This window comes from Notamacropus eugenii, chromosome 2, assembly GCF_028372415.1.
Source record: "Notamacropus eugenii isolate mMacEug1 chromosome 2, mMacEug1.pri_v2, whole genome shotgun sequence".
NCBI lineage: Eukaryota > Metazoa > Chordata > Mammalia > Diprotodontia > Macropodidae > Notamacropus > Notamacropus eugenii.
In genome coordinates this window covers 332,566,802-332,580,747 of record NC_092873.1, presented here as the reverse complement: position 1 = coordinate 332,580,747, position 13,946 = coordinate 332,566,802, and the positions used below count along the sequence as shown (strand labels likewise).

The following is a 13,946-nucleotide window of genomic DNA, read 5'->3' as shown; positions in this document are numbered from 1 at the left end:
AAATTAGATGTCAGCATGCAGGAAAAAACTGATTAGTGATGTGGGAATTTTATTAGAATCAGCTTTCTGCAGTCAAACCATGGAGAGAAAAAGTCCAAAATCAGCGTCAAACTACAAGAAAAGTTAAAAAAGATACTTTAAAAAATAATCACAACTTTAGCCTTACTTATTCAAAAAGAATTGTCTGTTTAAAACTGGAAAAAATGAGGAAGGTGCTGATCATCACTGTTTCCTACAAAAATTTACATGATATCCAACAGTTGTCACAACGAAGAGACTGAAAGGCACAGGAACTGCTGCAGCCAGCATATGCTTAATGATCAAGCAGAAGAATATGGCAGCCAAAGGCAATATTGATGTAGAATATAGCTCATTTGTAAAATGGTGTGGAAGACGAAGATGAAAGATTATGTTTAGCAAGAAACTGCTGAAGTGAAAACAAGTTTCAGTGAAACTTATGAGCCACATCGTTCCAGAAATGGTCATAAATAGAGCTTCAAGGATGACAGTAAACTGGTATAAAATGGTATAAATTTGGTCATGTTTCTATGTCAAATTTTGTTTTCATGGAAGAGCAACCATCCCAAGAGTCTTACAAAGATAAAGAAATGGTTGACCAAATCAATGAAATATACACTAAGAAAATCTTTGCTGGATGTGCAAGCTAGTCTTGACATTACTGTGGGATTAATTCAGTATGTATCTCAGGGATGAGAAGATACTGAAAAAGAGAAAAAGGAAAAAGAATGGATGATGCCTCTCTAAAAAGTAATCAAGATAACACTACTTTCTCATCTTTTTAAGGATGACTTTATGAGAATGATCTAAATTTTTATCAGGACTATCTTTAATTATACAGTATGAGAAGGAAATAGGCAAGCTTTCACAAATGGTTTTCTAGCTGAGTACATCTTTATAGTTGCACAGTTGTCCAAGCAGTACAGAAAATAGAAAATTCTACTATTGTTTTTTAATCACAAAACACATTTTAATTCATTTGAATCTTTCTTCCTTCAAGACTTAAATCATTTACCACCTTCTACTTGAAGCCTTTCCTGATCTTAACCCCCTACCTTCCACTCTAGCTGTTTCTCCCAAAAGACTGTGTTTTTTTTTTTTATTATTTTGTATATATTCTCTTCATTATTACTCTGCTTATCCTGCTATACATAGTATTTCTCTTGTTTTAACGTCAGTTGCCTGGGAATAGGAATTGTTTCATTCTTTGTATTTGTTACCAGTACCTGGCATATGTTAGGTGCTTAATAAACACTTGGTTGGTTTTATTGAGTAGAACAAGACAGCCTGAGAAGCATTCTTTTAACAAGTAGTCTTTCATGTATATTCTGAGGCCATACAAGAGTTTATTAAATTATATTTTGTTTTTTCAGTGAATAAAATTCCTGCCTTCCTGCATTGGGAAGGCAGGGTAGAACATGTAGCAAATATGCATAGTCAATCAAATTAAATTTCCTCATTGTCTATGGCATCCTTTATCCATCATTTATCAGGAAATGAATAGCATATTTCACCCTGCCTCATCTGAAATTGTGGGTTTGGGTTGATCCAAGTTCTTAAGTTTTTTAAGGTTGTTTTTATATAAATTGTTGTCCTGTACTCTCCATCAGTTCATACAAGTTTCTCTGAAAAAAAAAAAAACAAACCCAAAAACTCTTTATTACCTTCATAATCTCTTAAGCATAATAGTGTTACATTCATGTACCATAATTTGTTCTTTCTTTCGCCAAGTGATAGGAACTCCCTTCAATTTCCAGTTCTCTGTTACCACAAAAAGAGATATGCTGCATAAATATTTTTGTACATGGAGTCCTTTTCCTCTTTCTTTTATCCCTTTAATGTATTTATCTAGTAGCAATATCTTTGAATCAAAAGGTATGCACAATTTAGTAACTTTTGGGGAATAGTTCCAAATTGCTGGAGATTATATAATATTATTTGACAAATATGACGGTGGATATAACTGTTCTTTGATATGCTTAATAGTAAGCAAAGCAGAAAACAAGGAAATATTGCTTGCCTTAGATGCTCTTGTGTAGAGTATCCTGCACAAAGTACAAGACTGAAGGATTCCTTATAGATGGCAGGATCTTTTCCATTTTTTAAGGATGGTATTGAACTGATTGAATCAAACCCTGAATTTGCAGGCTTCCTCATTAAAATCTATTATTTTTCTAATGAAATTAGCCTATGAGAAAAACTAAATGGAATAAAAATACCTATTGTCCAAAATATATCATTGAGTTAGTTGCCAGTTTATTAAGTTAACATATCAGTTCACATATTTGGGGTAGTCACTGCATATGAGCTATGAGTTGGATCCAGAATTTGAATAGGTATGATAGAAGAAGGAGGATAATATTTGGAAAACTGCGTATTGCTTTTAAAGATCCCCATCTGTTCCACACTGCAGTGATCCATCGTTTCAATGTAAGTGTTTTCTTGTTGATTCTATATAATTGCAAGTCTGAATGGTTACAGTCTCCAAGAAAAATTGAAAGTAACTCAAAGGGCAATGATTAATTACATGGTGGGTGACATTAAATTCCAGTATATTTTCAATGGTAGTATACTTTCAAGAAGTGGTGTTAGGGGTATCATTGAGGAAATGAATAATCCAAAAAAGGAAGTGAGCAAGTTATTCTAGTATGGGCAAAAGACAGCAAATGGAGGCATCCTTTGGTACTCTTGAAATATAGAAAGACCTTGAGGACAGTCTCCAGTACATTGAGCAGATTATCTTTAAAATATTACACAGGATGAGGAGGCAGAAGAGGGGTTTTGATATGTGCTGATAAAATAGATACCCATTTCAGTGAGATCGCAACTTCATTGATACTTGAAAATAAATTTTGTTCACATATATGCTAAAATTGTGGTTTTTAATCTTATAATTTTGATTTTTACCTTCAGAACACAGGAATGGATAATTAATTATTTTTATTGGCTAATATAATATAGAAATTATCACCTTATAACTTGTAATTCATGCTTTATTACATTTTTCAGTTTTTCTTCTATTTTGGCTTATAAAATTCCTAAAGAAGATGTACAGTCTCTTGCACAGTCTTTTTCTAAGCTGGAAGAAGGTATGAAATATTTCCAAATCATTTGTACAACATAGTCCCCAACTTTTTAAACGTGTATCCCAGAAGATCATTTATAATTCTGTTGTTTGGAACTCAGAATTCAAAATGGTACTGCTAATAGAGTCATGTGTTAAGTTTGTTTTTCACTGAGTAGTTTATGGTAGATTATTCAGAGTATTCGCATTCAGTAGTCCTGTACCTCCCTGAAGACCCAGCTAACTTTTCTTGCTAGGCTAGCTCTAGGTATGCTTTATTAGTCCAGCCACTCATCATTTTACCTTTCTACCCTAATTCATGGAAAAAATTGATCAAAGGAATCTGAGGTTAAGATAGTCTGTCAATGCCAGTTTAAAATGGTTGGGCCAGACAGCTATCATTTGTCTCAGCCACAGTAGAAGGCGTGATGCGATATGCTCTTAATAGATTTATTAAGAATGGATAAAGTTTATATCATTGAATTCTGACTGACCTAATTTTGACCATAGTTAAACATGTTCCTCTTAAATTGTTTGAATATACTGATGATTAAACCATTCTTTTTATGTCATTTTAATAGCTAAACATACTTTTAGTATTGAAGAATACAACTTTTCTCAAGCAACACTGGAGCAGGTATAGTAAAGTCAAGTAATTTTATTTTAATATTGTAAAACATGCACAAATGATGATTGTACAAATCTGTCTCTTAAAAACTTAAGTGCTCTTTGTGTTAACCTTGGTAAGGAAGTAGGGGGCAGCTGAGCTGTGGAGAAGGTAAGTGTCCATAGCTTGTGGGGGGCAGATCAAAGCAGAACGAAATTCCTGGGCTAGTGTTTTCAAGACTGGCCCATTCTACTACTCTTGTGTACCTCATACTTTTGGAAGAGAGGTGTTGTGGTTGAAATCAAAGTAAACTGAGGCACAAAGTTGTGAGCATGTTCAACTGATTAGAAAGCCTAGCAGTTAATAATAAAAAGAACTCTCAACTCCTTAGTTAGTAGAAAAAACCACGAGATAGGGCTGACCAGCCTTCATGTTGGGAAGTATAAAAGAACATGGAATAGGAAGCATATAAAAAAGCATAAAACAATATGATGGGTTTCAAAGTCTGAATTATGGATGGAAGTGGAGAATGAAGGCCTGCCAACAACCTCTCCTTCCATCTTGTTGCTGTGGAAAACTCATTGGTAATGTCCACCTGCATGGCTGGAGTCCCAATGATAACAGTTCAGACTTTCTTGAAGGACAGCCAGCATTGCAGAGATAATAGACTTCCTGGCACCCACCTGCATCTTGCAAGGCTTATTAGGAAGATAATGGATCATCCTTAATGATGCATGGGCAATAAAATGTGTAGAGACAATATATTTCTTTGAATTAAGGTGATTTGTGGGACAATTTAGCTCAGAGAGGAAAGCTGAGCTTCTGAACTTAAGTCAGAGACAAAGAAACACAGGCAATTCTCCAACTTATTGAAGGTGACACGATAGAATCAGCTACAGAATAGAATTAGAATCAGTTTGATTTTTTTAAGGGAAAGAGAATCGTCCAAGTATGATCACTTTGTGGTAAAGCAGTGCAACTTCAGGAGTTTGTTATTTCTGAGTGGTTTTCCCTGTATTGCTTTTTGTTTTCTAATATACTGTGTATGCCTGGCAACATCTTGCATGCTGAGCCATGCTACAAGCTGCTTGAAGTCATGGGTGTAGAGAAGGGTTTGGGAATGATGAGTATGTTACAGAGACAACGTACTCCTATGAGACTGTTCTGTCAGAGTATCTGTATTAGAAATTCTAGGTCTCTGGCTGATAGTGACTGTGGATCTCTCACATTTTTGAGTAATTTCAATATCATATTTACATAGAAATTGTATAAAAAGGTCAAATGTTCTTACTAGCAGTGCATTCAAAGGTCATATGTGGTTATTCTCTAGTTATATTGCTTTACTGTCTCTTTAATTTAGTACCATTGATGACTGACAGTGCCATGTGAATGTGAAATAATTTGATTTCAGTGAAATAATTTGATAAAGCCATGGCACAGAATCATTCTTTACTCTTAATGTACAGGCTACTATTTCACACTTTGTGTTGCTAGTGTCAAAAAATTCATTTTGATATTTAGAATCAAAACTTAGAACCAAACTTTAGTAATTTAAGAGATTTGTCTTCTTTAACACCACATTTATTGGACTTGATTTCTTCTCCCATTAGGTTTTTGTAGAACTCACTAAAGAACAGGAAGAAGAAGATAACAGTTGTGGAACTTTAAACAGCACTCTTTGGTGGGAAAGAACCCAGGAAGACAGAGTTGTATTTTGAATTCTTACCTTTCAAATCCTCTAAGAGGATTGTTTTCCTTCCACTTCATGTTATTTTTATATCTTTGTAACATGTCCTGTGAACCATGAAAACATTTGGGTCATAGGAAATGATCTTATCACTACATTTCCAGAATTCTTTAATTGAAATACTGCATTGCTGTGTTTTGGTTTTCTTTTGTGTAACTAATTGTATTTTAGTGTTACTATCTAAAGGATGTTTAATTCTAACTTGTTTTTTGAGAGAAATATTTACTTTTGTTATTTTCCTCAGGTTTTATAATAGTGTTTCTCTGTTTACATATTCACTAATAGTGGAAGAGATCATTTTTGTTTTGACAGTCCTTTTACATTGAATTTTTACATTTACTTCTGGGGGGAAAATCCACCTCCAACTTGACCAGAAAATAAGCTTATTATATATTGCAAGCCAACTAGGTGAATTTAAGTAGCCATGTAAGCTGACACTTAGGAGACAGACTGAAAGGATATTGCAGACATTTCTTTTCTCTCAGTTTTTAGAGTTAAGCCCTCACAAAAAGCTGCCTATCACAGGTCTTTAAAGAAGCAGCAGTAGAAAAGATCTCTTCAATAGAAGTTCATATGAAAAAAAAACATGACCACTAGGTGGCAGTAAGAATGAATGCTTCAGATTGGATGTTAGGTGCTTTAGGTTAGAAGAATATTCATTGTATTTTCAAGCTAATTGAATTGATTTCTGTTTTAGTATATTTTACATGTGGGGGTAATGACATTTCTTCATCATTATAATATTTATTATTGATTTGTCTGATAACCCTGTTTTTTTGATGTGCAGATATCTGGAATGGAGAAATATGCTAGGCTGGGATAATTCAGTTTTCCCTTACTAGGTGGAGTATTTTCTCCCCTATTTAGTATAGAAGGGTATGTATTTGCTTCTTGAGAGATAAGACTTGTTAATTTTTATTAGCATTTTGACTTCAGACAATCCTTATTTGACTTTTAGGAATTTTAACCATCATTGGTTAGTTTTATTATACAGATGAGTCAAGAATAAAAGCTACTGTCTATATTAGGGGAAAACCAGAATTTTTATCATTTTCCAGAGCTAAAGTTTGGAAAGATTAATTTGTTATAATTTACCATAATTATTTCATGTAATAAAATTTCAGATGTTATACAGGTATCAAGCAACATGATCTTCCCATTAGCTGCTTAAACCTTATTAATTTAAGCTAGACACTGCCTAGATCCACCAGTGATTGTAGATGGCACTGACAGACAGTCCATGGTGCTGATGCACAGTATATATGGTTCACAACATGAGAAGACCAGATGCCCAAAAATAACACTTGGAAAAGATTCAAAAAGAACACTTTGAAAAGATTCATTAGGGTGATTATTTACAGAGCAGAGTGTTACTTCAAAATGATTGATTTCAGGGCTCCTTTAAATAGCAAGTTTACTATTGTATTTTCAGTTATTTGTTTTAAGAAAATTAGATTTACGTCAGACTTTTAAGGAACATAACTGTTGTATAATGCTAATTATATCCATACCGAATAGAAAGAAATATGTAAATGCCTAATAGTTTCTGTTTTTTAGTTCCAGTATCAATCACCTTGATGATCTTCCCGGCTGATACAGCTTGGTAAAGAGTACCCTCCGTGATCTACTGTTCATTTTGTTTGTTTCTGCCATACCAGCTATCTCTGATTCCTAAGTAGTTAAAAAAATAATGACTTTGAGGTTTACCTTTCCTTAGTAATGAACTGCAGCCTTGAATTTTTGTTGTTTTCTCAGATAATTTCCTTTTGATTGCTAAAATTACTTATCATTGTAACAAAGTTTTCCCAAGATAAGATAGTCTATAATTCTGTTTTATTTATTTGAGACTATCTCTTGCCTTGTTCTTTTTACTCTTTTTGACTTAAACATTGCTCATTTCTGTACTGGCAGCATGAACCCAAGGAATACAATTGCCCGTTGAAGGGCAGGCTTAAAATAAAATGGCTTGCTTTTCTAGATAAATTCATAAATAAATATTTTATGTTTGAAACAGATCATTGTTGAAAAGAGCCTTAATGTCACTGAACAGATAAAAATCATTGTTATACTTAAGGCTGATTTTTTCTTAAATATCAAGAAGAGGTATCTCACCTGAGGGTATAATTTTCTCTAACCATTTGGACACCAAATAAAAAGGAGCAATTAGCAAGTTACATTTATAGTTTGAAAAAAATATTAACCAAAGAGAAATTGAATGCTTGAGAAAATCCATTTGCATTGAGAAAATTTAATATAAATTTTAGCTGAAACGTGCATTCATTGTACAAGAGATTACATGAATTTTTTAAAATATAAAAATATTTTTCATTTGGTATATATCAATGTACATAGAAGTAATCAAGTTAATCTTTTTTTTGAAATGTGAAGTTTAGATTCTTTTCACTAGTCAAGTTTGCATTATTAGCATGGTAATTTAGTTGCTTTTCTGTTGTGCTTTAACATGTGTCCTTGTACAAATTTGGGGATTTGTGGGCATTGCAGTTTTCTTGATATTTATTCCTGGAGCACTTATTGCACCCCAATAGACTGTCAAAGATAAAGAATGGCTCTGTGCTTGCTTGGTAACACAGTTTTATTTTATCCTAGTTGCATATGTGGCTAATGTAGTCTTAACAAAGGAGGAAGGGCCAATTGCAATATAGTACATAATTCATACTTATGGAATAATACTGCAATGCACAATCCAGAAATATTTATATGTAATAGAACAAATCTAAATATTACAAGGTCTATTTGTCTTGATAAAAGTTGGTTTAAAAAAATAAGAACATCCACTTCACTGAGAATAATTATTTTTTCTGAAGCAGAAGTTAGCTGTTGGATAAGGTCAGCACTTTGTAAAAATTATAACTTGAGAAATGAAGAGCAATAGGAAATATTTATAATTAAAATTATATAATTAAGCTTATGGGAACTTTATTGCGTCATTAAGTTTATCTCAGAAGAAAAGTTGTCAAGCCTTAATATTGGCATTTTGCTTCTCAACCTGGCATCCTTCCTTAAATTCTTTTGATTTTAATGAGTTCATGGTTAAAATTTGATAAGCATAGAAAAAATTTTACTCAGTGTTTCATTTTGACTTCATTCTATTGGGTTTGTACTCAATATGTTCCATACACATTTTAAAAAATCTCATTTCTTGAAAACCTTGAGATTAACTCCAAATGTATTATATAGCCATTGATTTTGAGCAAATGGAAGTAGTTGTGTTTTTAATTGTTTTCATCTTAAAAACATCCTATCACCTGACCATTTTTCCTTTCCTTGACCTAAATTAGTAAACTTGCCTTTCAAAGTGAAGGCCTTTATTTTTTTATGCACATATCTTATTTTTATTTTATATTGTCTATCTCTTACTTATTTTAACAGGAGAAAAATTATTGAAAAGTCATGAATATAAATTAATAATTGTAAATATCCATCTTTATATTTTTTGGTCTGAGAGTATAAATGTAGCCTTTGCTTTTAGATGGCTGTAACAATTTACTTTTTAATAGAAGTAGAAAAATTTTCTCAGGTTAATATTTCGTTTTCTGTATAAATACATGACTTTTGGCACATATTGGCAGTTCAAGAACATGAGCAGCCCCTCTGAAAATGGAAAGTGTGGCACAAAAGTGTTTTCTGTTTTTTTAAAAAGCAAGTTTGTCTTTCCCAATTACTGGTTTTTAATGATAACAGGATATTGTCTTCACTTAAAAAGGCTGGGGAAGAAAACTTTTGAGAATTTGTGCTACAGTTTTGTTATCTACACTGCTAATTGTTTTATTGTCTTAAATTTTTATGCAAATATACAAATTTTTTGTAGTTTTCAGAAATTATTTTGGGTGGTTTAGATATGTCAGTGCTCTAAAATTGGTCTTATATGAGGCAAACCTCATTTTTCAATGCTACATCATTGCCTGTAATACCACAAATATGTTTAATGCTACAGCCTGGTTCAGTTTTTAATGGAAACACTGTTACCCTTTAATAATAAAAGGTAGTGAGACAATGAACATTTCATTTGATCACACTGAATTTGAGAACAATATTTAAGATACCAAACTAAGTGCTTTGAAAATATGACTTCTGATGTTCACCTATTAAAGAATCAATATTATAATTCGTATGTGTCTATTGCCTAAATTCATAACTTTTATCCCACTCCCCAGGGTCTTCTTGGAAACAGCTGGTTAGAACTATTAATTTCAGTCTTTGTCTTCATCTGGTATATTCTTAGGGCAAAATTATGTGTACCTGTGCCATGACAGACTCAGATGGATCTGCTAATTTTGTTGACTGACTTAAAGCCAGACATAACCCCATTTGTCTTTGCATAAAGTCCTATTTCACTTTCAGCTCCATATAAAAAAGTATGTTTCCTGGATAATAAAGTTAAAAAGAAGTGTCATCAGACATAATGAAGAACAACAGACATCTATTTTAGGAAATATTTGTAAATATATCACATAATAAAATATAGGACTTTATTTAAATTGAGATATTGTTGATCACACAGCTTTCACTGGAGAAACAAAAAAACCTTTCATTTGCTTGATACATTCTAGACCATTTCCATTGTAGCATATATATCTTTTTATGTTTTCCTTTTAAGTGGAGTGATAATAGGTAGTTTTTAATCCATTTTGTAGACTATAATAAATGTAAAATTTGACTTTAGCATTAGTTCTTTTTAATGGCTGGAGGGAATTACATTTTATTTTTTAAAAAAATTTTATTGATGACTTTCATACTTTACTGCCATTTTCCAGTGAATCTTACCTTCATTAACTCTTCATAAAAAGGAAAAATAGTTTAACAAATAAGCAGTAAATATGTCTAACAAGATTGAGCATTCTGCATTAATAACTACTACTATAAAGAGGGGTCGTATGTTTCGTCATTCCTCTCGAGTCAAAATTGACATTTCATTGTCCCGAAACTTTCACCTAGAATTAACAAATCAGACTAAATTTCTACATCTTAAACTGCAAACATTTAAGGGCTCCCTTATTAGAATACAGAAATTGTTCTTTGAAGGTCTCTTTTTTCTTTTTCTTTTTTCTCCCCTTTGTTAGTAGCAAAACAAAAAAGGCATACAAAATTGACCCAAACTGCATCTTAAATGCCTCTGTGTGTGTTGTTTTCATTTTTGGTGAGAATGGCAAAAGAGATCTGGTTTGGTTCCTCCAGCGATGGAATGAAAGCAGAACCATAAAGAAGCTGCCACAAAGAGAGCTGACAGATCTCTGGAAAGGTGATGCATATCTTGGCAGACCTGATTTCATCATATTCCCAAAGGCAGCAAGTGCTGTCCTCCCTCCCTGGAATTCACTCCCTTCTCCTCTCTGCCTCATTGAATGTCTGGTTTCCTTCAAAACTCAAGTAAAATGCAAGTCCTAAGTGAGGCCTATTTTGATTTCCCTGCCTCCTCCTTTTCCCTGTCCTTGCCCTTCCTCAGTTGCTAGTGCCTCCAGAAATTACTTTTGTTTTTATTTAGTATATATTTTTATCTGTGTTGTCCCCCTACCCCCTGACCATCATATCGAAAATGAGTTCCTTGAGGACCAGGACTGTTTCCCAGTAAATGAAACATTCCATAGGGCATTTGGAACATTTGGAAAAACATTTCACACTGTGCCCCTTGTAATGAGCAAATAGACAACCATGAAGAGAAATTTTACTTTATGTACCCAGCATCTTTTGTAGGAGAATAAGTAGTAAAAATCTGTGAAGAACTTGACAACGTGTTATAAACCAGATAAATGGCTAGTTGAGAGTGGTTGAAAGCACTGGACATGGCAAGCATCAGGTTAACTTCACAGAAAGTTATATTGACTATCTTTTTACAGGCCAGAGTAGGTACCAGTATGTGAGTCATTTAAAAGTCACAGTTGTCCATATGATGAAACAGAGGACTAGTGCTGTGTCCATGGCCCCATTTGGGCTTTTCTTGGCAGAGATACTGGAGTGGTTTGCCATTTGCTTCTCAAGCTCATTTTACAGATGAAGAAACTGAAGCAAACAGGGTTAAGTGACTTGGCCACTGTCACATAGCTAGTAAGTGTCTGAGGCTGAATTTGAACTCAAGAAAATGAATCTTCCTGACTTCAGGCCACCAATACTCTCATTTTCACAATATTAATTCATATTGCCAGTGTTTTACTGACTACTAAAGAGCAGTTCACCAGAATAGTCAAACTCCAATAACAAGTAGTATCAATAACAGTATATCATTTATCATCAATTTGCTGGCAATACAAATAAAATAGCTATAATAACAATGTAATTCCACTTGCATATCAACCAACGGTTGTGTGAGAGCATCTTCTCTGGCACTATCAAATAACAGTAAAGTTCATATGCAGTAGATTGTAGATTCAGGATTGAGATAACAATTATGCAAGGTTAAAAACAAAATCCAAAGAAGTTAACAAAATTAAGAAAATAGAATTCAAGATCCAAATATAATGTGTGAAAGAAAATAAAATGACAAGAATAAAAATACATAAAAAAGAAATTGTTGATGTTGAAACAAAAATGTTAGGAAAGTACAAAATTCCAAGAAAATTCACTAAAGTTCTTCCTCAAAATGAGTCAATGTTGGGCTAAATAAAAAGAATTAGCATAAAATATCTTTTTTGCATAGGTTTATTAAATGTGTGCAGCAGTAATGCAAGAAATTCTCTAAAAAAGCCAAACCATGCAATTGAAATATTATCTAAACTTCCAAATGAAATTAAAGTAAAAAAGAAATACCACATATAGTTACCACTTAAAACCAACAGATACCTGTGGAGCTAAGTTGGTCACATGGGATAATGACTATCAGAGGAAATTAGGGAGGGAGTATAAGAGTTGTTACTTAAATAGGATCAAAAGGATTGTATATTTGGGGAAGAAAGTGAGGAATTAATATTAGCCCCTTCCAACAGAATAATGGGTATGAGTTTAACCTTCCCAAGCCATGATCTCATATCACTGAGACATCCAGAAGCATAACTTTACCTTTGGTTACTGCCCTTATCAATCTTATCCTTTGGCTGTGTGACTTGGACAAGTTACTTAAACTTTTGGTGCTCCAGGTCTCTTTTCTGACCTTTAGTTTTGCTTCTCCAACTTCGTATTGGACATCTTTAAGTGAATATTCTGTAGGCATCTAAACAGTAAGTCTAAAACTGAAATTATCTCCCACCCTCCCCAAACCATCCCTTTTTGCTAGCTTTTTTATTACTGTAAAGGGCACCACTATCCTCACAGTCGCCCAGGCTTACGACTTGATGTCATTCTAAACTCTCATTCCAAAATATCCAAGTCCTGTTGATCGTACCTTAGTAACAACTCTCATTTTCACCTCCTTTTGTGTCCCCTGACAATGCCCTCTCCCAGGGGCATGCCCTTGTCATGTCAGAACTGGACTTTTCCAATAACCTGCTGTTTGGTTTTCCTGCCTCAAGTCTCTCCCCACACTCCAGTCTCTTGCCAGCTTGTCAAATCGATCACAGTAAAGTGGAGGTCTAACCCTACCACACCCTTATTCAAAACCCAGTGACTTTATTACCTCCAGGATCAAATATAAAGTTTCCTATTTGGTTTATAAAGTCCTTCATGACCTGGTCCCCTCTTATATTTCAAGTCTTTTTGCTTCCCCTCTGCTCTCTCCCAGTTTCCTCCATACTGTGATTCCAACCTACTTGATGCTTCTTGTCAGTTAACAAACATTTATTAAGCATTTACTATGTGTTAGGCACTGAGGATACAAAGAAAGGTCAAAGACATTTGCCGCCCTCAGAGCTCACCATCTAATGGTAGAAACAACATGTTAATAGATATGTACAGACAATCTCTGTAGAATAAATCATAAATAGAGGAAAGGCATTAGAATTTAGAGGGATTGGGAAAGTCTTCCTGTAGAAGGTGGGAGTTTAAGCAGCAAGAGAAGCCAGAAGGCAAAAATGAGGACAGTGAGCATTCCATCTATGGGGGACAGACAGCTGGTGAGCATCCCAAGTGATGGGAGGAGTGCCTTCTTCAAGGAACAACAAGGAGGCCAGTGTTGTTAGATCATGGAGTATATGATGAGATTTCACATAGCCATTAATAACTTGGATGTCTTTTTTAGAAAATCATATCTTTTGATTGCATGTTAATTGTGGAATGCTCTTGTAGATCTGAATATATTGCTTACATATCTTGGAAATGAAACAGTTATGAGGGAGATTTTATTCAAAGATCCTTTCCCCCTTGCTACCTGTTTCACTAAGGTTAGCCACACTGATTTTATTTCTTACTGTTTTTTGTTGCTGTGGTGATAATAAAAGGAACACTTTTTGACATTTCCAAATACACAGCAGAATAGAAAAAGAGGATTGTACATGAAAGTGCAAATCTTGCTTATCTCATGTTTTATAACCAATTTAGCATATTGCTTTCAAAATTATCTTGCTTCTCTGTGATCCTTTAGCTTCTTTTGTTCTCTACTATATATATTAAAGAAATTCCTTTTC

General features: G+C 33.7%; 1 protein-coding gene across 5 annotated transcripts in view; it reads left to right on the top strand.

The window, feature by feature from the left end:
• Positions 1-9,562, top strand: part of ABCA5 (ATP binding cassette subfamily A member 5) — a 116,296-nt gene extending 106,734 nt beyond the window's left edge. For all 5 annotated transcript variants that reach the window (XM_072645529.1, XM_072645530.1, XM_072645531.1 and 2 more), the window contains 3 exons: positions 3,028-3,107; positions 3,664-3,719; positions 5,300-9,562. In XM_072645529.1, the coding sequence (XP_072501630.1) occupies positions 3,028-3,107; positions 3,664-3,719; positions 5,300-5,407 (244 nt within the window). In that variant the 3' untranslated portion in view covers positions 5,408-9,562. The remainder of the gene's footprint in view (positions 1-3,027; positions 3,108-3,663; positions 3,720-5,299) is intronic.
• The last annotated feature ends 4,384 nt before the right edge of the window (positions 9,563-13,946 follow it).